We start from the raw sequence: 24,970 nt of genomic DNA on the forward strand, positions 1-24,970 counted from the left end.
TCCCGGACTAATGCGATAAGTGACACATTGTGGAATGGAGGTGGACAGCCTTTGGTGGGGAAAGAACAGGTTAGGAGCTATCTAAAAAGGCTAAATGTACATAAATCTGTGGGCCCAGAGCTAATTCATCCTAGGGTTCTGAGGGAGTTGGCGTATGTTGTTGACAAGCCCTTGGCCATTATCTTTGAAAAGTCGTGGAGATCGGGAGAGATCCCGGATGATTGGAAAAAGGCAAATGTAGTGCCCATCTTTAAAAAAGGGAAGAAGGATGATCCAGGGAACTATAGGCCGGTCAGTCTTACATCAGTACCTGGAAAAATCATGGAGGGTCTCCTCAAGGAAGTCATTTTGAGGCTTTGGAGGAGGGGAGAGTGATCAGGAATAGTCAGCATGGATCCATGAAGGGCAAGTAATGCCTGACCAATCTGATTAGTTTCTACCATGAAATAACTGGCTCTGTGGATAGGGGAAAATCAATGGATGTGATTTATCTTGAGTTTAGCAAACCTTTTGATACGGTCTCCCACAATACTCTTGTCAGTAAGTTAAAGGAATGTGGACTGGATAAATGGACGGTAAGATGGATAGAAAGCTGGCTAGTAGGTCAGGCCCAGTGGGTAGTGATCAACAGCTCGATGTTGGGGTGGCGGTTGGTTTCTAGTGGAGTGTCCCAAGGTTCGGTTCTGGGTCCTATTCTGTTCAACATCTTTATCAATGACCTGGATGAAGGGTTGGATTGCACCCTCAGCAAGTTTGCAGATGACACTAAGCTAGGGGGACAGGTAGATATGCTGGAGGGTAGGGACAGGGTCCAGAGTGACTTAGACAAATTGGAAGACTGGGCTGCAAGAAATCTGATGAGGTTCAATAAGGAAAGTGCAAAGTCCTGCACTTGGGCCGGAAGAATCCCAGGCATTGTTACAGGCTGTGGTCCGACTGGCTCGGTAGTAGTTCTGCAGAAAAGGACCTGGGAGTTGTAGTGGATGAGAAGCTGGACATGAGTCAACAGTGTGCTGTTGTAGCCAAGAAAGCTAATGGCATATTAGGTTGCATGAAGAGGAGTGTTGCCAGCAGATCCAGAGAAGTGATTATTCCTCTTTATTTGGCTTTGGTGGGGCCGCATCTGGAGTACTGTGTCCAGTTCTGGGCCCCCACATACAGGAAGGATGTGCACACACTGGAGACGGTCCAGTGGAGGGAGACCAAAATAATTCGGGGGCTGGAGCACATGACTTGTGAAGAAAGGTTGAGGGAATTGGGACTGTTTAGTCTGCAGAAGAGAAGACTGAGGGGGGACTAGATAACAGCCTTCAACTTACTGAAGGGAGGTTGCGAAGAGGCTGGAGAGAGGCTGTTCACAGTGGTCACGGACGGCAGAACACGGAACAATGGTCTCAAGTTGTGGTTGGGAAGGTCCAGGTTGAACATTAAGAAAAACTTTTTCACTAGGAGGGTGGTGAAGCATTGGAATGCTCTACTCAGAGAAGTAGTGGAGTCTCCATCCCTGGAGGTGTTTAAGTCTCACCTCGACGAGGCCCTGTCTGGACTGATCAAATGGGTTTGGTCCTGCCTAGGGCAGGGGGCTGGACTCAATGGCTTTTTTAGGTCTCTTCCAGATCTATGATTCTATGAAGTGGTGGATGACAAAGAGGACAAGTCACTAATACAGAATGATCTCAATCTTTTAGTGAGTGAAACAAAGCAAGCAGTCCTGTACTACCGTAAAAACTAAGAATATCATTAAATAGATAATGAGCTTTCATGGGAAACATCCACTTCTTCAGATTCTGGAGCAGAACTGAGAGAAAAACTGAGAACTGCGGAATTAAACAATAAGGTGGTGTGAGGGGAGGAAGGAGGGGGAGAGAGAAATCTTTGGGAAGAGTAAATGAAATTAAGTTTTGTTGAGTGGTGCAGGCAAACAGTGTGAGTTTTAGTGTAACTAAATGTAAATGTGTACATCTGGAAACGAAGAATATTGGTCATTCTTATAGGATGGAAGACTCTATCCAGGGATGCAGAGACTCTGGGAAAAAAGGCAAATAACCAAGTGAACATGATTTCCCCATCAAAACAAAGCAGCAGAAATGTAGCACTTTAAAGACTAACAAAATGATTTATTCGGTGGTGAGCTTTCATGGGAGAGACCTACTTCTTCAGATCAATTTCATTTCCAATACAGACCGATATTTATAAGTACAGAGAACCCAAAAAAAATTTTTTAAAAAATTGCAATAAAAACTGACAAATCAAATAGGATTGAAGGAAGTGGGTGAGGGGTGGGGGAACATTAATTGTCCTGTCTGAGGTAATTACGAGCATCAAAGGAAGGGAAGCAGTCCTTGTAATGCGTGATGTCTCTGTTCATACCACATGCTAATGTGTCGAATTTGAATATGTACTCTAACTCACAAATCTCTCACTCTAAACTGTTGTTAAATTCTTTGTGTTCCAGGACACAAATTCTCAGGTCTTTAGCAGAATGGCTCACTTCACTGAAGTGTTCACTGGCCGGCCTATGTGTACTGAGTTTCTTAATGTCTGCTCTGTGTTCATTTATTCTTTGGTGAAGGTTTTGCGCAGCCTGTCCGATGTGCATAGTGTCAGGGCATTGTTGGCACATGATAGCATATATAACGTTGCCAGAAGTGCACGAGAATGTGCCTTTGGTCTTGTAACTAACACGGTTGGGTCCAGTGATGGTATCCCCAGAATAAATATGCAGACAAAGTTGGCCGTGGGGTTTGTTGTGAGGAAAAGTTCCAGGATTCGTATTATTGTGGTGTTGCCTGTGATTGCTGGTGAGAATCTTTCTCAGGTTAGGAGGTTGTCTATAGGAAAGGAGAGGCCTGTCACCTAGAGCTTCTGGGTGTAGCATCCTGATCCAGAATAGGTTGTAGATTTTTAATGATGCATTGCAGGGGTTTGAGTTGTGGGCTATAGGTGATGACAAGTGGTGTTCTGTTGTTGATCTTCTTGGGCCTATCTTGAAATAGCTGGTTCCTGGGTATTCGTCTGGCCCTGTCAATTTGTTTTTTCACTTCTCCCGGTGGGTACTACAATTTTATAAATGCTTGGTAGAGGTCTTGTAGTTTTCGGTCTCTGTCAGTAGGATCAGAGCAGATGCTCGTAATTATCTCAGACAGGACAATTAACATCCCCCCACCTCTCACCCCTTCCTTCAATACTATTTGATTTATCAGTTTTCATTGCAATTTTTTTTATAAAAGTCAGTCTGTATTGGTAATGAAATTTCTCTGAAGAAGTGGGTCTGTCCCACAAAAGCTCATCACCAAATAAATCATTTTGTTAGTCTTTAAAATGTTACATTTCTGCTGCTTTATTTTGTTGGAGTACAGACTAACATTGCTACCTCTCTCTTACTAGTCATGATTTCCGCATGTGATTCACAACCCCCGGTTCTCATGGGAGACTTTAATTATGTGGACATTTGTTGGGAGACCCATACAGCAGTGGACAGACAATCCAGGAAGTTTTGGGGGGATGCTGGGGATAACTTCCTGGAACAAGTGCTGAAGGAACTGACCAGGGGCCATGCGCAGCTTGACTAGCTGCTCAAAAACCAGGAAGAGCTAGTAGGAGAAATAGAAGTGGGTGGCACTTTGGGCTGCAGTAGCCATGAGTTGGTAGATTTCAGGATCCTGACAAAAGAAAGGAAGGTGAGCAGTAAAATACAGACCCTTGATTTCAGAGGAGCAGACTTTGACTCCCTGTGAGAACTGATGGGCAGGATTCCTTGGGAAAAAGATATGAAGGGGAAAAGAGTTCAGGAGAACTGGCACTATTTTAAAAAAGTCTTATTTAAGGCTTAGGAACAAACAAACCTGATGTGCAGTAAGAAAAGCAAACATAGTAGGCAACCAACTTGGCTTAACAGGGAAATCCTTGGTGAGCTCAGCTCAAAAGCATGCATATAAGAATGGAGACTTGGACAGATGACTACAAATATATTGCTGGAGTATAAATATTTTGCTAGAAAATGCCAGGGAGTAATTGGGAAAGTGAAAGCACAATTGGAACTGCAGCTAGCAAGGAATGTGAAGGGTAACAAGAAGGGTTTCTACAGGCATGTTAACAATAGGAAAGTGATCAGAGAGGGTGTGGGGCCATTACTGGATGAGGGAGGTAACCTGATGACAGGTGATGTGGGAAAGACTGAAGTACTCAATGCTTTTTTTGCCTCAGTCTTCAAAGACAAGATCACTTCCCAACCTACAGCACTAGGCAATGCACTATGGGAAGGAGGTGGTCAGTCCGTGGTGGGAAAGAACAGGTTAAGAACTACTTAGAAAAACTAGTGGTACATAAATCCATAGGTCCGGATTTAATGCATCCAAGGGCACTGAGGGAATTGGCACATGTCATTGCAGAGCCTTTGGCCATTATCTTTGAAAACTCGTGGAGATCAGGAGAGATCATGGATGACTGGAAAAAGTCAAATGTAGTGCCCATCTTTAAAAAAGTGTAGTACCCAGAGGCACTGAGACTTTATCTGGGGTGAGTGAAATCTCTGCTCTCCAGCCTTGGCCAAGAGCCAGCTGGCCTTTAGTTCACATGGTAAAGTACAGGGCTTTAGACCCTATGCTTGCAGGGTCTATCCCTAGGGCTAACAACCTGGGTCTGTCAGCATCACAGAAGGAAAGGACAATCCAGGGAACTATGGACAGGTCAGCCTTACCTCAGCTGCTGGAAAAATCATGGAGGGGATACTCAAGAAATCCATTTTGGAGCACTTGGAAGAGGGGAAAGTGATCAAAGGGACAAAATAATTTATTAGGTGATGAGCTTTCGTGGGACAGACCCACTTCTTCAGACCATAGCCATGCCAGAATACACTTTCTCTGTGCCTTAAATATTGAGTCTGTTGTGGTCTGGCTATGGTTTGAAGAAGTGGGTCTGTCCCATGAAAGCTCATCACCTAATAAATTATTTTGTTAGTCTGTAAAGTGCTACTGGGCTGCTTTTTTGTTTTGGTAGTATATAGACTAGCACAGCTTTCTCTCTGTTACTTTTGGAAAAAGGCGCTCTTCCTTATCTGGGAGAGGAAGAGGGCTTCCTGAAGAAGACCCATGTTCTTTGGATTTCAGATTGGAAGAGCGCATTTCATGGGTAGCTGCTCTGTGGGTTTTTTGGAAAAAGGCCCATCTTTTCCAAAAAAATCTTGCTAGTGTAGACACAGCCTATCAGTCCATGCAGTGAACAGCTGCAAAGTCTTTAAATTGAGGGGCTCCTGCTGTGGGGCTTCTTATCTCCAGAGTAACCAGCTCAGGGCACAAGTTAGGCTCTGGCCAGTTTGTTCAGTAAATTCTGCAATCAAAAGAAAAAAATAAAACTCCTGTGTCTTAAAGCAGAGCTGGGAGGAGTTCACACGCTGCCAGCCTTAGCCCTGGGGCTTTTGTTGTCTTTTCAGATTCTCTCTTGATACAGGTCTGGTTCCCACCCGTTCCTCAGGAGCCATCCACACCCCAGACACTTGACCTTTTTGCACACAATGGGCAGCAATGCAAAGTGCAGAGGGAAACCCATTCCACATAATAGGAGGTTCCCACTTTGCCACAGGCCCTAACTGGCCTTGTTTGGCACAGTCAGGAAAAAGGCAAGAATGAGAGAATCATCCACTGTTTGGGGATAAGGATGTGAACAACCCTTGCGCCCTGACTCTCTGGCGCACCCCGCCACCCCTAATACTGTCACACACAGCTGCTCACTGGTCCATTCATCATGGTATACATCACAAGAGCACCTAGGGGCCTCACCGAGCTTCGGGCCCCATCACACCAGGCACTGCACAAAAATGGAGCAAGAGTCAGTCTCTGTCCCAGCAGGTTCATAGTCTGAATGGACAGGACAGACACAGGGTAGGAAGGGAAACTGCCCAACTTACTAAGTCACACAGTCAGCTAGGGAACAGGAGCCAGGACTGAGAATGCCCAGGCCAGTGCTCTCCCCACTGGGCACCACTGCCTGCCTGAGTCACCTGCCAGTCCTAGGCTCCACGCCCATTCCCTGGGCCCAGCCTCTATCGCTATTGCATGTGTCAGGTTCCCAGCATGGCACCCACCAGAATTCTGCAGGGAATTTATCAGCCCCTGAGTCCTCAGTGCATATGTAACTGCCCTCAGACAGCCTCAAACCTGGGACCTCTGCAGAGCGCGACCAACCATCCCATATTGGGTGGGACAGGCCCGTATTTGGGATGCCGAAAAGGCGTGTCCCTGCTTATTTTAGAAAAGGGACAAATTGTCCTGTATTTAGGCCTTTGGGGGCTGGAGGTGGGGGCAGGACCACCTGCTCCTGCAACTTCCCTGGGGCTCTGGGACTAGGAGCTCCTGTGTCTGCTGCTTTCCCAGGGCTCCAGGGCTGGGAGCTGCTGCATCCACCCGTTTCCCAGGGTTCCGGGTAGGAAGCACCCATGGCCACTGTTTTCCCAGGGCTGGGGTGGGGGAATCAGCTCCCTGGGGCTTGGTGCAGCCAGGAGGCACCACACCTCCCCGTCACGTATTTAAGGCAGGGAGACTTGGTCACCCTACCACTGGAGCTTAGTGCAGGCACCTCTACAGCATGAGCGAAAGGCCAGAGGGCTCTCAGCTTAGGCTGTAGAGTACACTTATTCTCTCCCTGTGAAGTGGCGTTAAGTACCATTACAGGGTCCAGTGAACCACACCTAGGTGTGTGGGTTACACACATGCAGGGGTCTCGCATGCAGGACTGCCCAGCACATCTCCCTAACAAATGAGAGGAGCACCCAGACCTGGGCCCAAGCTGGCATTAGACTCCTGTGGGTTGCTCACGTAGGATGATTTCATCCAGCATTCTGAAAGCTCATTGCCCAGGCCCCTAGGGGCACCTGCACCCACTTCCAGAACTTAAACCTTCTAGCTGTGTGGCCCTGAGTCCCTGGGCATGGCAGTGCCCCATCCCTGCACAGGAACCCCCATCTGAACCAGTTAAGGAGCCATATAGGCCAACCAGAGCCACCACTGGAAAGAGCTTCTTTTCCTACTGTACTTGGGAATAGATTGCAGTGAGGATTTTATCTGAGAGTTAAGGTAGGTATTTGTCCTCACCTGTGCTACATAAGTGGCTATAAAAGGGGCTGCCCTGAGCCCCTGGTGTATTGGCTGTAAGGAGGGGAGCAGGGTTCTCTGGCAGGCAGAACAGCTGTTCCAGGGAGGCTGTGAGTACAGAGCAGGCTCTGTGGGGGAGTCAGATCAGGGCTGGGTGCTTAGAATTAGCCTGAGAGATGCTTAAAGAGACTGTCTGGGATTGCTCAGGCTGTGTCTGGGTTCCATCTCCAGACCTGGCCCCTCTTTACTTGGGGGGTGAGGGGAGGGTGCTGTGGAAACTTCCTCTTGAGGAAAATTGGAGGTGGGCCTTTAAAAACTGATGCTATTGAACCCCAATGCTCTGCCCATATAGATAATGGGGGGGGGGGAGTGCAGTATAAAGCAGAGCTCCTAGCAAAACTGTGGGGGGGGGCACTTCTGAGCTGCCTAGCACTGAGGTTTGAGCTGAGCTCCTGGGAAGCAGGTTAAAGATTCAGTGGGAGGCTTTCTTAGCTTGTTGGAGTTGTGATAATAGCAATGCCTAGCAGCTCTGCTGAGCTAAACCCCTCTGTATCTCCATGGGCTTGGCCGAGGATCACTGCACTGCTGTCCCTGCTCTGTGGCTGTGATGCTGCACTGCCTATGCTGGGCTTAGCTTGGTGGGGCGTTGGCTTTCTGCCTCTGGTGCCAGGAAATCTAATACCAGCCCTGCTTGGTGCTGCCTTCCTCCTCCTCCTGCCCCTGCTGGACCTTGAATTGAGAACTGCTGCTGGGCAGTGGGAACTGGCTCTGCCCTGCCTGGCCCCTTGTACCTTGCTGGCAGGTATGGGTGCAAAGTCGGTGTGAAGTGCCACTAGCTAGGCTGGAAATCTGAGCTAGTTTTACACTATGGGACTGATTCAGAGGAGAACTGATGCTAGTTTCCTGGCCATGTCCAGAGGCAAATGACCACTAGAGCCTTGTCTGGGGCAGGAAGTTCCATGCTTCTGTTCCCCCACTGCCCAGTTTTGCTCAGAGCTCTGCTTTACTGCCTCCCCCCATTATCTATATGGGCAGAGCATTGGACTGGGATTCAGCAGACTTGGGCTCCATTCCCAACTCTGCCACTGGCCTGCTGGGTGGCCTTGAGCAACTCACTTGCCTTCCTGTAGGCTGCTGGAGGGCTCTGTGAAAGAGTGGGCATGTAATACAGAGGGTGGGGGAAGAGAAGGGCATTGGCTGGTGTAACTGTGGTGGTACTATATAGCTCTAGCCCTGCCAGGCGGCTTCCTTAAGCAGCCAAGCAACACTGCTGGAATGGAGCAGAACTGTCTCCTGCTGCTTTGGGGCACTAGGGCTGAGCACCACCCTGTGTCCCTGACTAACTCTGGAATCCTGGCCCTGCAGAGAGCAGCACTTAGCACTCTGTAAACAATCCACTTGGAGATGGACTGCTAGCACTTCCACTTCTACCCTCTTTCTATCCGCAGGGTGAATGGTCCCTGGAGGCCAGCCTGCTTCTTGGCCATGCAGCGTCCTAGGCTGTCACTTGTGCTCTCTGCCCAAATCTGACACTGAACACAAATTGCCCTCATTCATCACAAGGTGCTGAGGGCTCCCCTTCATGCTCAGCTGGGTGAGGAAGGGGAGGACTGGCCCTTTGTTATGGGGGTTCTAGCATCTGGGGACATCACCCCCCCCCATCCACGATACCCCAGGCACCTGCTCCTGCCTGGCCTTGCTGATTACATCCTTTGCCTTCTGTTGTGCAGACATGATGGATCCTGAGCGGCTCATGACATGCCCCTATGACAAAAATCACCAGATCCGAGCCTGCCGCTTCCCGTACCACCTGGTCAAATGCAGAGAGGTAAGAGCAAGCTGAGCAGTGGGACAGTGTGAGCTGCCTCCAGAGGAGACGCCACATGTTTGTTCTTCCTCTGCCTCCAATGCAGCCCCCTATGTGAACTCACTGAGAAATCCAGAGCCTAGAGCAGGAGTACTATGGAAAAAGAGCAGGGTTTATAGTGGATCATGGACTAGATAAAAACAAAAAGCAGTCCAGTAGTATAGATGATTGGTGTGGTGTTAGTCTACAGAAACTAAGCCACCCTGCACTGGATAGGGAAAGATGGAAGGAAATAGTGAGAGAGGCATCAAGACACCAATGGGCGCTGAGCCCACGGTTATTGATGATGATGATGAGTCAAGTAGCACTTTAAAGACTAACAAAATAACTTATTAGGTGATGATGAGCTTTCACTGGACAGACCCACTTCTTCAGTCCATAGCCAGACCAGAGCAGACTCAATATTTAAGGCACAGAGAACCAAAAACAGGAATCAAGGTGGACAAATCGGAGAAAAAAATTATCAAGGTGAGCAAATCAGAGTAGAAGGGCAGAAGGAGTTAAGAATTAGATAGATTAAGCCAAGTATGCAAATGAGACTCTATAGTGACCCAGAAAATTCCCATCCTGGTTCAAACCACGTGTTAATATGTACATTTGAATGAGTTCAGCAGCCTCTTTCCAGAGTATTGTGAAAATTCCTCTTCAGTACTAAATGGGATTCAACCAGGGCTGCCCTCAGGCGCACACAGCTGCATAGGGCATCCATACGTTGCTGAAACATGGAGATGTACTGATCTCACAGAGCTGGACAGGACCTCAAGGGGTCGAGTCTAGTCCCTGGCCCTCACAGCAGGGCCTAGCACCATCCCTGACTGACTTGTTTTAAATCCAACCTGCCCCAGAACCTTGAAAGGCCCCTCTAGGGTTGCACTCACAACCCCAGGTTTACAAGGCCAACGTGCTAACCAGTGAGTGACCCCTCCCTTGCGTCATGCCCTATGCTGGGTATGCCCAGTGCCATCTTTGGCCATTGGCAGCACCAGCTCTGGCAGCCCCAATTCCCTCAACCCCTACTCTGGTGCCTGGCCCTTTCAGACCCAAGCTCCTGCTGCTCTCTTTCCCCGCCCCCGCAACCCTTCTACCTCCTAGCCTGCAGCTCTGACTAGACTGCTGGGCCCACAGCTCCAGCTGGCTGTCATTCAGTGCCCCCTCCCCTCAGATTCAACACTAACCACTACTGCCAAAAACCCAGACCTTCCCCTGGGGTGCCCCAGTGGTAGCATTACAACCAGGACCCGAGAATTCCTCTGCTGAACTCCATGCTAAGGAGGCCTGAGCTGGGATATTGCCTCTCACTTGAGACCTCACGCTCCAGGAAAGATAAATAATCATTTCTGGTCTCTGAATTGTCTCCAGTTTAAAGATTTGAAGAAGCATGACCTGAGTGGCTGGATTGGAAATAATGAGGCTTTAGATGGGAAGGGGGCAGGTGGGCAGAGAGGCTGTGAGGTAGGTAAAGGTTGTTACAGAGAGCAGGGTGATGAATTGTCTTGTAGCTACAGGGAGGGAATAACGGTCTTCCATTGCAGGCAGTGGGTTGGGGGTGATCCGGGGAGACTTAACAGGTTAAACCCCTGGAATGGGCTAGATGGCACTTAGCCCTGCTGCAACGCAGAGGACAGGCCAGACTACGAAGCCAGAACTCCCAGGCCTGCACTTCTGTGACCTGGGTGAGGTTCCTCCCAGCTCTGAGATGTAGATCTCCATATGTACATATCTGACAGTGTCTTTGCCCATGGAAGCCTGTGCTCCAAAAAATCTCCATCTATAAGGTGCCGCAGGACTACTCGTTGTTTTTAGGCTTACTATAGTGGGGCTGAGGTAATGCAGATAAATAGCCTTGTAGGTGTTGTAGCTTGGGCAGGTTTGGGTGGGCAAGTGCGAGTCCAAACTAAGTTTGGCATGTGACTCAGTGCCCCAAGTTCAGGTCCCTCCCTCCAGGCTGGAGGTTTGCTCCCAGCTGCAGTGTAGCAGTTCTGAGTCGCATGCTCAGTCGCATGCTCAGACACCTGTGGTAGTGGAAGCCCTGAGCAGAGCCCACGGCAGCACCTTTCTGCTGTCTCTGCACAGGGGCATCTTCTGGCTTCTCTTACAGAACAACAAGAAAATAGCCAAAGAGCTGGCCACGTGCCCCTACAACGCTCGCCACAAGGTGCCAAAGCGCGAGCTCCAGGTCCATTGCTCCACCTGCACAGACAACATAGCACCAGAGCTCTTCAGTGGTAAGCTGGGGGCAGCACCCTGCCTGCATACACCTGTGCCTGCTGCTTCTGCTGACCGACTTCCCACCCCAGCCCAGGGGGACTGCGAGAGTCTCTGCTGGACAGTTTGCTATGGGTACAGGCAATCTGTGGGTTGAGGGGTGAGTGGTGGGTCTGCACACAACTCCTGTAGGTGCATGTGCTCTGGGTGCTGTTACCCAGCACATCCCTGTGCCAGCACTGAGCAACCTCAAATTGTGAGTGTGCTGCTGGAGTGGCCATTCACCTTTGGGGCACAATGGCCCACTGGCATTGCACTGGCAGGTCCCCCATGAGCCTCTTGTGCACCACAACCCTGCACCTAGCTGCTCCCTCCAGTGCTTTTGGAGCACTGCTGATACATGCTCCTCCCGTCCTTGAGCTGCAACAGTCACAGCAGAGTCACAGGCCCCAACTCAGGGAGGAGGAGGAGCAGGTAAGTGGGTGTCAGGGCACAGCTGGGGGGGGGCGTTCTGTGGGCCACAGGTGGAGCCCATGTGGCCCTCGGGCTGCCCCCCCACTGCTCTGTACCATCACGATGGTGGCATCAATAGTAGAAGCTGGCTTAGCTGCACTGGTATAAATTGTGGTCATGCAGAGTTGGCACTGGTGGCTGAAATCCCAGCATGGCGCAGGCTGGGCTTGTGCTGCTCTTCCAGGAGCTGGCTACAAATCCCTTCCCCTCCCTGGTGCACATAGCCGGTTCTGCTCTGACCTGCAGGCTAGAGTAACAGCTTCAGGTGGGGAGGGATAGCTTAGTGGCTTGAGCATTGGCCTGCTAAACCCAAGGTTGTGAGCTCAAGCCTTGAGGGGGCCAAGAAGGCAGGGTACTGGACCCGATGTCCCTCTTGAGGTCCCTTCCAGCTCTGAGATGTTGCTGCGTATTATTATTGCAGCTTGACACAGCAGAGGGGCAGGAAAACCGGCATCAGTGAAGAGTCATGGTCTCTACCTCCACTAGCTGGAGTGGGAGCTACTGACTCCCACATCTCATGGGGTGGGGAGGGGGGCAGGCAGACTGCACACAGAAATATTGTGCTGGTTTCTGAAGTGCCCAGCATCCTGAGTTTGGCCCTGCTGGCTGGCGAGATGCAGAGGACAGCTGGAAGGGAACTTCAGCAAGCAGTACTTTTGCCAAGAAAACCCTGATCTCAATGACCGTGTCTTTGGGTTTTGAGACACCATAACATGGAAAATCTTAGTCCCACTTTCTGACTGTGGAAATAAGGAAATCCAGTATTCTGGTCCAAAATTATAGCTTGAACCACAGTTCAACAAAATAGTCACAGTAAAACTAAACCCCATTTTCTTGACCCAAAGTGTGTGTGTGTGGCAGGGTTGAGGGGGCAGCTGATGAACAATCCACTAAGTTGCAGGGGGATAACCTTCCCTTTGGGACAGGACTCGTGTCCGAAGGCAGGAATTGGCCTTCCTGTCCCAGGTGTGATGAGATCTTGGCCCTGTGGCTGTGGTGAGAATTCTGGGGATCGGCATGTGTACTGATGGGGGGTGGGGGGGGTCCCCTCAGGCCAATGGCATCAGCTCTGCCTCAGCAATGGAACCACACTGGGCCCCATAATGTGTGCTCAGGGGGATTGGAGAGTTCACCATGATCCCAACTTCTCCAACACCAGCTACTTCTCAGCTGTCGGACTGTTTGAATGGCTTCTCCATCCTGCGCATGGCAGGAACCTGTGTCTGGGTAACCAAGGCTGTCTATATGGCTGGAGCAAGCTAGGGCCAGTGCAGGAGAGCAGAGCCTGAAATGTCTTATTCTGACCAAAGCCTGGCTCTGGAGCCTGTTTGGTAAGAATCTTTCCTATTAAGGAGCCTCTCCAGGTACATGTGGCCTCTGAACTGCCTGTAATGTTGAGCCTCTCACAGAACTGAGCCATGATCCCTGTCTGGGACAATACACTCAGATCTTTTCTTCCAAGTCTTGTAACATGTCTCCCCTGCTTGCAGAGACCCAAATGACTTTCACTCCCAAGAAGGACCAGGAAGAGACCCCAAGGTCCTGGCAGTGTCCTCCTTGCCAGGAGGACTGGGAGGCAGGTGAGTCTGAAGAAGTAGTCTTCTGTGGTGGTTCCTTTGCCCAAGGCTATGGGTGAAATGCTACAGTGTAGGTACTTACTGCAACTGTGAAGGGTTTTTTCACTCACTGTACTTAATCCACCCCCTTGATGGCCAGGTAGGGCAGTGGAAGACTTCCATTGACCCAAGGGCATCTATACCAGAACTTAGGCTGGCTTAACTCTCTTGGGAGACGAATTAAAACAAAAAGCAGTTAAGTAGCACTTTAAAGACTAGCAAAATGGTTTATTAGGTGAGCTTTTGTGGGATAGACCCACTTCTTCAGACCATAGCCAGACCAGACCAGACTCAATATTTAAGGCACAGAGAACCAAAAACAGTAAGCAAGGAGGACAAATCAGAAAAAGATAATCAAGGTGAGCAAATCAGAGTGGAAGGGTGGGGGGGAAGGTCAAGAATTAGATTGAGCCAAGTATGCAGACGAGCCCCTATAGTGACTCAAAGTTCCCATCACAATTTAAACCATGTGTTAATGTGCCGAATTTGAATATAAAAGCCAGCTTGGCTGTTTCCCTTTCCAAAACAGTGCAATAATTCCTTTTCAGTAACACACAGAATTGTCATGCTCCCAAATGGCATAGGTAGGTTGACCTAAGTTTTAGGTGCAGACAAAGCCTCAGTGTGGAATGGCACACCATGCTGCCTTTAGCTTTATCAGTCCTTAGTAGACCTCGCCAGTGATGCGGAAGCCTGTCTGGCATAGCTACTGGGGAATAAAACCATTCGGAGAGACTTCCTTAGGTACCTCAGAATAAGTGTCTTCCATTCTAGAATTAGTGTGTGCCATAAGCCAAGTAATCCTGGAATAGCTCCTCCTCCTTTTCTCCTGCCCCAGCCCCTACCATCTGGCAGTACCCCAAAATAGATAACCCAGTCTAGAGGGGTTTTGCTTTAATTGTGACTTAAGTTGGTATCAAAACAAAAAAGCAGTCAAGTAGCACTTTAAAGACTAACAAAATAATTTATTAGGTGATGAGCTTTTGTGGGACAGACCCACTTCTTCAGACCATAGCCGTACAAGAACAGACTCAATATTTAAGGCATAGAGAACAAAAAACAGTAATCAAAGTTGACAAATCAGGAAAAAAAAATTAGCAATGTGAGCAAGTTGGAGCAGAGGGGCAGTGTGGAAAGTCAAGAATTAGATTAAGCCAAGCATGCCAATTCTTGACTTCCCCCATCAGTTCTCTGTGCCTTAAATATCGAGTCTGTTCTGGTATGACTGTGGCCTGAAGAAGTGGGTCTGTCCCACGAAAGCTCATCACCTAATTTTGTTAGTCTTTAAAGTGCTACTTGACTGGTTTTGGTTTTGGTTTTGGTTTGTTTTGATAGTAATAGACTAGCACAGCTCCCTCTGTTACTATTCAACATTAAAAGTTGGTATTTGAGTAAAACACTAGCCCCCACAAGCTACCAGTTTAGCCAGCACATGCCAAAGTACAACTGCTCTAGTGTGACTTGTTCAGTAAAACTAAACCGTACAACAGTATGTCCACCTTTAAATGCTTAGGCAAGGGTGTGAGAGTGTGTGGTTAATTTAATCCTAGTCATCTACAGCTTGCCTTGGTGATAGAAGGCTGTCTCCACCAGGAGAATTTTAGGGCCACTTGTATGTGACACCCCCACACTCTGGGCTACCACAGCTCTAGTATTGTTGGAATTTGACATCCAGCTGCTGTGGTCTCTCCTGTGCCTAGAGTTCTGCAAGCTTATCCAGAGCAGTGGGAATGTCAGCCCTGAGCCCCCTACCATGGCTAACACCAGAAATTCCTGTGAGAGAACCATGGTGCCCAATGGGGCAGCATCGAGCCATCCTGTTGTCTCTTGTCCATCTCAAAAGTTGCAGCAAAACACAAGGTGGAAGGGAGCGGGTTGTTAGCAAAGTAGTTAACATATCTGGAGAGACCATTTGTGAGGCGGGGCCATTTTAACACCTCTTCCCCTCATGGGAGGGCTGGTAGCTGGTGGGGAAGGAGATTAGTGAATTATGGATTTGGTGGGGTTTGCTTCTGTTAAGGATCTCCCGTCCACAATTTTTGGTGTCTAGCAAAGTTGGGAATTTACCCTTTCGCGTGTGGCTTTTGATGGGTGGTGCAGGTTTTCTGCTGATGAGAACTGAGAGGTCGGACATAGTGATCACTTATGGGTGCGGAAGGGGATGCGTGTGGAAGCTTTTTTAATACTTTCCTGTGAGTTCATAAACAGCACTGGGCTTGGCTGACTGTTCACCCTCGTCGTCCTTGGCACTTCTTGCCCTGGATGAGGTACACCCATGTGTTCTGATGGGTGTGGGTGGGACCCCTGCCTCTTGAAAATGGAGCAATGTTGATAGGTTTTGCAACTGCGTGGCAGAGTCAGGAGCGGCATGACCTAGCCTGGGGGGAGCTTGCTTCTGATCTTCAAGTGGCTGAAGGTTAAAGACTGGAAAGGGTGGTTCCAGAAAAATGTCCTTCTGGAGGGGACCCTAGAGATTTGTAGGACTGGGAAGGGAACTTGAGCACAGGGGTTGGGACATGACGACCTCTTGAGGCAGGATTAATTATTTAGACCACCTCTGTCAGGTGTTGGTCTAACCTGCTCTTCAATCATCAATGACTGAGGTTCCACAACCTCCTGGAACAACTTACTACAGTATGTAAGTGCCAGGGCAGGAAGTTTTCCTAATAGCAAACCGAAATATCTCTGCTGCCACTGAAGCCAATTGTATTACTTAACCTCTTAAGCTAGGGCCAGGAGCAACTTTTTTCTCCTTCCTCCTTGTAAAATAACCTTTTCTGTGCTTGAAACCTTATCCTCTCTCCATTCAGTCCTCTCAAAACTAAACCAACTTTCCCTCACACTCGTGTTTCCTAGACCTTTCACTTTTTTTTTGCCTTTTTGCTAAACATTATCCATATCTCCTGCAAGGAGGCCCTGCCAGCTGGACTCAGTACTCCAGCAGAGGCTTAATCAGCACAGGGTGGAGCTGGACTACTTCTGGTGTTACACTGGTCACTCAGACATTCAACCTTTGATCCCCTGTGACCCCAGGCCCCTTTCAGCAGTACTGCTTCCTAGGCAAACCTCTCCCATTTTGTACATGTGCCAGTGGTTGCTTCCTCAAACTGAGTACTCTGCATATTTCCTTATTGAATTTCAGCCTCTTTAGCGCTCACCACCTCTCCAGTTTGTCCAGGTCACTGATTTTTAATCTGATCCTCCAAAGCAATTGCAGTCCCTTCCAGGTTGGCATCCTCTGAAAACTGCTCTGGATGCCAGTCCGGTACCCTATATTAATTAGAGCAAGAGGGGGTGGCCTGTGCAGCAGGAAGCACACTTCTATATTGCAGCAGGTTCTCATGGGGTATGTGGGTGGCACATTCCACTACGCAATCTGCTTCTTTGGAGGGAGCAACGACGAGTGGTTGGTTGTATTCTTAACAGGGGCCTGTGGTGCCTCAGCTCTAGGAATATTCAGCCCCTGGCTCCAGCAGAGTTTGGGGCTAGTGTTTTTCCCCCACTCCCTCCTGGTGCTTCCTCAGGTGACTTAAAACAGAAGTATAGCAGGGCAAGAGCAGCTTCCTGCTCTTGTTCCCTGTAGGACTGCTGGCACCTCTCTGCAGCCCCACAGGGGAGCGGTAACTCCATATACTGCCCCCCCTCCCCCCCCACATGCCCTTTCAGCCAATGGGAGCTCTAACACATGAGGCCCCTCACCTCAGAGCCTGTGCTCCAGGCAAGCACTGCACCCCACCTGCTGCTTGGCACCTGTACCCATCCTCTTCCCTAGCCAAGCAACCAAGCTCCTCCAGAGCCTTACACAGGTGCAGGGGAAGGCTCTGGGAGTCTGGGGCATTGCTACAAACCTGCCAGCCCTGTTGGGAGTGGCCACTCCTGTCCAACTACACAGCCCTCGTTGCCACCTGCTACTTCCACCTGGAACCATAGTTCTCAAAGTTGGGAGCCTGAGGGGCCCATTCCGGTGGGGAATGAAGGGCTGTGCACCTAATTAGTGGAGCCACCCCCATGCAGCTCCACTAATTAGGTGCCTTCTGACCCTGCAGAGAGAAGGTGCCCCAGTAGGGGAGGGGGGGGTATGGGGTGGGGGAGGGTCACATACCCCAGGGTGGGGTAAATGCAACTTGGAGTCACTCTGTCCCAGGCAGCCGCTCCTGAGCTGTGGGTGGGGGCCAGGAGTGATGTGATAAACCCCCTGATAGCTGCAAGATTTAATGTCACTTCTAAAACTTGTCACTGTGGTGAAGGTGACCCTGATCATCTCCTCTGTGCCACTTACAAGTACACACGTTTGGCAGGATTTTACTGCTGCCTTTTTAATGTAAAAACCCCACCTAATGGATCCATTCATCATCAAATGTATTCAGATTCATTTTCATTATTCCACCACCTGGCTTTGGTACACAGGTGACTTGAACAGATACAGGACTTGGGATGCACTTTATGTAGACTGGCTGCTGTGCTTCCAAGGAGGAGAACTATTTGGACAAGTAGCTCTGGCTGCAGAACAGCTGCAATAACTGCAGCTTGTTCACTTTTTTTAAAGCTAAATCCACAAACTCACATTCATTTTGTAATGACAGAAGTGACAATGGGATCTAGGCCGTCTGCACCTGGCCTGCGGGCCCTGGAATAATCCCTTGTCCACGGATGTGTATACAAGCACCCTCCCTTGGCACTCCTGGCTGGGAATTGTGGCCAGTGGGACCATTGTGGGGAGGGGAACCACCTGCAAGTGCAGGAGCAAAGCTAATTGTACTGCTGTCCCCCAACCCCCTCCTGGAGCTGTGCCAGGCAGGCAGCCAGACCCTGCTCATTGCCCCCACAAAATCTATTTGCTTTGACCCCAAAAGAGTTAAGCCAGACTTGGTGATAGGCACTGAGCCTTGGGGTGCACGGCCCCTTTGGGGCTGGAGCATTAGGAAAATCTTTTTACTTGTGTCTGATTTGTGTGTGACTCCCCACCTTTGTCCTACATGCTCAACCACCTTTTACTTCCCCATGTGTTTTCCTGTTGTCTGTGAGCTTGTGGCTTTCTTTGATGTCTGTCTTTATTACTTAGTTTTACTGCTTTGTGTTGAGGGTATTAAGAGCCAACATCCCAAAGAAATTGTATAAGCCTGAGGAATGTCTCCCTGCCCCCTCGCCCCTTTCTTTCTTTCCCCCTCAGTAGCAAATTGATATCCACATTCGCAAGGAGGGCAAACTATTTCAGTTGACTTATAGATTTGCTTAGCATCTTAAATCTGAGCTATGTGTACAGCTAATTTGCCAACAAGAGGTATAGCTTTGTGGACTGCAAAATTCCACAGCATAGTAGTGTTTTTGGCAGATGCTTTATTTTATTTGAGCAGCTTACCCTGAAGACAAAATGGTCTATGGGAGCAGGTTATTAAACTGAGCCTCTGGTGCATATTTTTATGCTTTCACTGTATGGCATGTCTGTTCTATATTGCTTCAGTATACCATGCCTTGGTGTATTTACTAGCCTGAGTTGCTAAAAAGAACAAACACTGTCATGGAAGGGTGATGGAAAATACATGTTTCTATTTGATTTCTTATTAAATGAGCAAGGGCCATTCTTTAAGATGTCGGCCGCTCGTTTTTAATACTTTCCATATATTTTTAAACAGATTAAATCTGTGGGTGTTTGTGGCTGTGAACCCCTAGTATGTTACCTCCACACTGATGCTGCTGCACATAAGGGAACTTCTTCCATGTATGGATGGAAAACATTAGGGGGAACATTGGGTTCCACCCAAACAGCTATGGAATTACCTTCTACATTTAGGAGGCAAAGGAGACCAACCAACCCTGGTACTCTCAAATGAACACAGGAAGAAAAAAATTTAAGACCCATTCTGCAGATGAACAATTTTTAAAATTGTCCTTTGGTATCTGGACATTTTAATGCCCCCTTCAAAGGAAACCTCAACCGCTAGGGGAGCTTCAAGTCCCAACTTTGCTAGATGCTGAAAATAACGAACTGAAGGAATACTGGGTTTACAGCTCCTTTATAACCTACTAAAAATCCATCCACCCAACCCCGGCTACCTCCCCGCTTCCTTCCCCCCTGACTGGAATGGTCCCTTACTAGGGGTCGTTAGCTGCTTATTCTAAACAGCTGGTTCCACCTGGCATCTAGCTGTGGTGGTTTGAGTACTTTTCCCGGCCCTGCAGGGCTCAGAAGTCTGGCTCTTGCCAGCAGATGTTGATCCGATAACGTCTCCCCTTCTCTCTTGTCTTGGGACCAGGTCTGTCCCTGGGGCAGGTGGTTCTTGCACGCTCTGCCCCCTCTTCTCCTGAGGAACACTGGGTGGCAGTACAGGGACAGCAGCTGTGCTGCTCTTGATGTGTGGGGCCATCCTATGGACAGGATGGGTCTGCCTAGGGCTGGTGCTGCTACTCCACCTCCGCAAACCTCTCATGAGCAATACAAATAACAAGCAGTCCTGTAACACCTTAGGGATGAACGAACGTATTAGCTTCTGTGGGGAAGACTCAATTCCTCAGCTGATTGGAACAGACAAATGGAGGTTGTGAGCTGTCAGCCTTGTGGTCAGGAAAAATCTCTTGCAAACAAGTCTAGACCCTGCTCCAGCCTGTTGGGCCAGGCCCCATTCTTAACACTTGTACAGGTATAAAATCTCTCTAGCCTGTTCCTGAGGGCCTGAGCTGGTTGCCATGTGGGGTGTTGGCAATGCTGCAAGAGGAGCCCTAGCAACAGGCCTGAAGCATCCCTGAAGTTAGGAGGATCGGGGCCAGCACAGTGGGGAAAGTGTAAGAGGAGCCACAATGGCTCATGCCCATGGTCCATCTAAACCAATTTCCTGTCTTCTGACAGTGGCCAAGGCTGGGGGCTCTAGAGGGAAGGAATGGAACTGGGACACTTCAGGTGGTCCACTCCCGGCTTCTAGTAGCTAGAGGGCAAGGAACTTAGCACCTTCCTTGTGAAATGAGCTCAGGAGAGCTCTAGAGCAGGGTGTGTTCCAATAAGCAGGCTTGGGCGGGAGAAGGGTGGTGGCCTCCCTCCTGCTCATGTTATCTGCCACTGTAGCCTGGGTATGTTGGACCTGGTGCACTCAACTAAGCTGTTTCCTCCCTAGATGCAGATGAGCTCGCTGCTGCTTCTCCTTTTGTTCTTGGCTCCCAGGCAAACTTCATCTTAAGCCCCAAGCAAAGGTAAGTTCTAACTTTCCTCTTTACAGCCTTTTGGCAAGCGGGCCCCAGGCCGGGCCCCTACCACTGGCACGAATGTCCCAGCTCTACGGAGGTCCAGAGTTATGGCACTGGCAGCACTGCTAAGGGGGTAACTTTCTTGAAAAGATGATCCTTGATGGTTCTTTGTTTTGTACAGCCCCAGCAGCTGGGAAGCTGAGTGATTTAAACCAGGTGCGTCCAGCCCTGCTGGGTGAGAGGAGAGGGTGAAAACTTGGGAGTGCAAAGCTCAGTAATGCACATGCAAAAAAGAATAAATGCTTCGGGTTTTGGGGCCTGATGTGTAGGTTGGTTGGGGCTGGCCATGCTGTCCAGCCAGCAGGGCTATTGCAAGAGCACACAGTGAGGTCAGAGGGGCAGTATTCAACTCCCGGACGCTGCCATTAGAATCCTAAGCCTGGAAGAGACCTGAGGAGGTCATCAAATCCCCCCTGCCCAAAGCTGGACCAAGCCCAACTAAATCATTCCAGCCACGAGTTCATCAAGCTGGGACTTAAAATCTTCTAGGGATGGAGATTCCACCTCCTCTCTCAGTAACACATTCCAGTGCCTCACCACCCTCCTGGGGAAATAGTTTTTTCTAATATCCAACCTACACCTCCCCCACCGTAACTTCAGGCCATTGCTCCTTGCTCTGCCATCTGTCACTACTGAGAACAGCCTCTCTCCATCCACGTTAGAGCCCCGCTTCAGGAAGCTGAAGGCTGCTATCAAATCACCCCTCACTCTTCTCTTCTGCAAACTAAATAAGTCCACATCCCTCAGCCTCTCCTCATAGGTCATGTGCTCCAGGCCCCTAGTGGATTTCTGGTTGCCCTGGTAGAACGGCATTGTGGAGGTGCAGTGGAGGGCAACCAAAATCAACAGAACTTTGCTAGAAACACCCTGCCATGTCCAAGGATTTTGGGGCCTGACCTGTAGGTTGGTTGGGGCTGACCATGCTGTCCAGCCAGCAGGGCTCTTGCAAGAGCACACAGTGTGGTCAGAGGGGTAGTATTCAACTCCTGGATGCTGCCATTAGAATCCTAAGCCTGGAAGAGACCTGAGGATGTCATCAAATCCCCCCTGCCCAAAGCTGGACCAAGCCCAACTAAATCATCCCTGCTTCTATGGGACAGTGATTTACACTAGTTTATGTAAATGTGCTTTCCAAGTAGGGCCCAAGTAATAATTGGGAGCAGGACCCTGCTGTGCTGGGCAAACAGACTGTCTATGCTGTGAGAGCCCATGATCACACGCTAGACAGGTACATGTTCCACAGACCCACCTGGCTAGGAGTAAAATCCATGAAGGTGCCTGAACAGCTGTTGTGCTGGGGGCAACCATCACTGACCTGAGCTGCAGGCCCAAGCTTGCACGTGGGCTGCACTATGAAGGTGCATGGCAGCCACCAACCCAGGCATGGCTGTGCTGCGGGGACAAGACTTGCCTGTTAGCAGGGGTATTTTGGGAACAATCCCCTGCTTGCTGGCATGGAACAGTGTGGAGAGGCTTTGCCAGAACTCCCAAAGGGGGAGCCCTCAAGCACACGCAGGCGGTGAGTGTTATGGAATGCCGGGGGGTCCTGTTTCAAGCTGGCTTTGCAGTGCTGGCTCAGGTGGGCACGTGCAGCTGACTGAAGAGGCTTGTCAGCACGTAGCTGGGGGGCTTTGGTGGCAGGGTCCCATGAGGCAGGCAGGCCACATGCAGAAAGGATGTGTGCAGGGACTGTCTGGCAGCACAGCCCATATCAAGCTAACACCTCAGCCTGGCTTATCTGTACTAACTCCTGTTTCCCTCTCGTTGTCCAGTCTTGGTGAGACAGGCTGGGGTGGAAACCAGCAAATGCAGGACAGGAGCGCCTTGCCAGCAGCCAGGGCTCCGAAGGGTCGCGAGAGGAAAGGTATGAGGTGGGGGCTCCATGGGAGTGGAACTGTTGACTGTCTGGGTAGGAGGTTGGGAAGGGTCGTGACCACCTCCTCAAAGCTCTCATAAGGAGCCTGGCTGTGCTGGGCCTGGCCGCACCCATGTCTCGGGCGACCTCTAGGACAGCTGCTGTTGAAGCTCTGAAGGAAAGAAACTTCCTTATGTCCAGTTTGTGCTCAAGGCCCGCTGCTTGTATAAGCAGAACTTGCCCTGTAGCTTGGGGGCCAACAATCCCATGGAACTAAGATACCAAATGAGGGTGGACTCAGGTACAGCCATTCCCTGACCACCATGAATCTGTTGCTGAACTTGTCGCTACTTGATAACTCAGTGTCCTGTGGGGGGACTTTCAGCCACTGCTAAAAAACAGGCTGATAGTGCTTTTCAGTGGTGAACTGGGGGTGGGGGAGCTATGTATCATGCATGAGAGGTCTCCCTTGTACGCATCTCGGTGATCCTCATACCTTGTCTGTGCACAGATTATAGCCTAGGGAAATTAGTTCAGTGAGGGGGTGACAACTACTGGGTCCCTAGTAACTCTTCTACTACTACATCTTTGTACCAGTAACTGATTCCCCTTCTCCAGGGATAGTTGTCCCAGTACCAGCTGGCCTAGGCTGGTGTAACTGCCCCCAGCCGGGGGTGCATCACTGGATACTGGTAGAGCCACTGGCTCAGCTCTTCTGCCTGATGCCTTGTCTTCTGACTGAAAACATGGCCACTGTCTGTCACTGGGACATAACTTGATTGTGGCATGTGATGTTGGAGCAGGACCTACTGTCTATAAATGTAGAGCCTTTTCCCACCCATGGTCTGATAATTTCTCCCTCCCTTGCTCCAGGTTTTCTGTGAGGCTCTTGCAATGGGAAGGAGCAGCCTGGCAATGAATTGAAGATTTTAAACTTACTCATTTTTAACTTTTTTAGATTTCCACCCCCCTCCATGTGTGTTGTATTGACTTTTTTAAAGTGCCTCGGCTGAGAAATAAACTCTCCCTTTGTAGAAGTGCTGTGGTGTGGTGTTCTCTGCTCCCTGCAGCAGCTCTGGCACTGGCCTACGAGGTGCCTTTTCCATCTACTCCTTCCTAGGAGGAAGCCTGGGTTGAATGAATCCTTCAAGTTGTCTTGACCAATCCTGAGTGGATTCTTCAGCTCAGAAAAGAGGCCAACTAAGAGGGATGGGATAGGAGACGGGTCTATCAAAGCATGACTGCTGGCAAGAAAGTGTTAGCTCTTGTGATACGAGAAGGATTAGCTAAGTAAAATTAGTAGGCAGTTTAAAATGAATGCAAGGAAGTATTTTTTTTACACACCACACAGTCAACCTAATGGCATATTGGGGTGCAGTAGGAGGAGCATTTCTAGCAGACCAAGAGAAGTTGTTGTTCCTCTGTACTTGGCACTGGTGAGGCCATATCTGGAGTGTTGTGTCCACTTCTGGGTCCCCTAGTATTGAAAGGAGGTGGATAAATTGGAGTGGGTCCAGCAGAGGGCAACCAAAATTATTAGAGGGCTGGAGCACATGACCTATGAGGAGAGGTTGCGGGATCTGGGCTTATTTAGTTTGCAAAAGAGAAGAGTGGGGGTGATTTTGATAACTTCCTGAAACGGGTCTCTAAAGAGGATGGAGAGAGGCTGTTCTCAGTGGCGATGGATGGCAGAACAAGGAGCAATGGTCTGAAATTAGAGGGGGAGGTGTAGGTTGGATATTAGGAAAAGCTATTTCCCCAGGAGGGTGGTGAAGCACTGGCATGTGTTGCCTAGAGAGATGGTGGAATCTCCATCCCTAGAGGCTTTTAAGTCCCGGCTTGACAAAGCCCTGGCTGGGATGATTTTGTTGGGTTGATCCTGCTCTGAGAAGGGGGGCTGGACTCGACCTCTTGAGGTCCCTTCCAGCCCCAGGAGTCTAACCTGCAGAACCCTTATTGCCAGGGAATGTTATAAAGACAACTTCCAGCGTTCAAAAAATAAAGTGCTCGAGGATAGGTCCCTCAATGGCTGTTAGCAAGCATTGGCAAGGATACCACCTCTGGACTTGAGTTGCCAGAAGCTGGGAACAAGTGACAGAATGGATCACCTGTTCATTCCCTGGGGGACATATGGTGCTGTTGGAAGACAAGATACAGGGCTAAATTAATCCTTTGTCTGACCCACTATGGGTGCCCTTTATAGCAGCAATGGGCAATGTAGGCTAGTGCGTGGGCTGTGTGAGTGGCCTTCCTCCAGCTCAGTGAGCTGCACGATTGTCATAATCAAGACAGTCTCCCAGGAGTGTGCAGTTTTGCTAACGGTGTTTGTGTACCTTGATTCTGCAGGACGTGCCGATTGAACCATAGCAGTGCTGTGAGTGGGCATAGAGGGAGCACACGGCTCTCACATTTCATGGGCCCCTATTTTTTGTGTGTGTGACGGGGGCCGGGGGGGCAAGGGAAAAAACTTAGGTGGATGGAAACCTTGGGAATCTGACAACCCTGTAAGTGGGCCACATGCAGAATCCGCAGGCTGCATGCAGGTTGCCCTTGCAGTAAACCCGTGATATATGCAGGTTCAAGTTGCACG

General features: G+C 49.6%; 1 protein-coding gene across 1 annotated transcript; it reads left to right on the forward strand.

Moving 5' to 3' along the window:
• The first annotated feature begins 8,820 nt into the window (after positions 1–8,820).
• LOC142003445 (gametocyte-specific factor 1-like) lies at positions 8,821–23,264 on the forward strand. Its single transcript, XM_074980403.1, has 6 exons — positions 8,821–8,916; positions 11,054–11,180; positions 13,164–13,253; positions 20,396–20,471; positions 22,298–22,389; positions 23,254–23,264. The coding sequence occupies exons 1-6, from the start codon at positions 8,821–8,823 to the stop codon at positions 23,262–23,264; spliced, it is 492 nt and encodes a 163-aa protein (XP_074836504.1).
• Positions 23,265–24,970: the final 1,706 nt, after the last annotated feature.

This window comes from Carettochelys insculpta, chromosome 29, assembly GCF_033958435.1.
Source record: "Carettochelys insculpta isolate YL-2023 chromosome 29, ASM3395843v1, whole genome shotgun sequence".
Classification (NCBI taxonomy): Eukaryota; Metazoa; Chordata; order Testudines; family Carettochelyidae; genus Carettochelys; species Carettochelys insculpta.

What these genes read in the sequence shown, in the direction of transcription:
- LOC142003445 (XM_074980403.1), top strand. Translation starts at nt 8,821, where the DNA reads ATGATGGATCCTGAGCGGCTCATGACATGCCCCTATGACAAAAATCAC. An exon ending in ACCTGGTCAAATGCAGAGAG is followed by an intron (nt 8,917 to 11,053) that starts GTAAGAGCAAGC and finishes CTTCTCTTACAG; the next exon opens with AACAACAAGAAAATAGCCAA. An exon ending in ATCTTAAGCCCCAAGCAAAG is followed by an intron (nt 20,472 to 22,297) that starts GTAAGTTCTAAC and finishes CTCGTTGTCCAG; the next exon opens with TCTTGGTGAGACAGGCTGGG.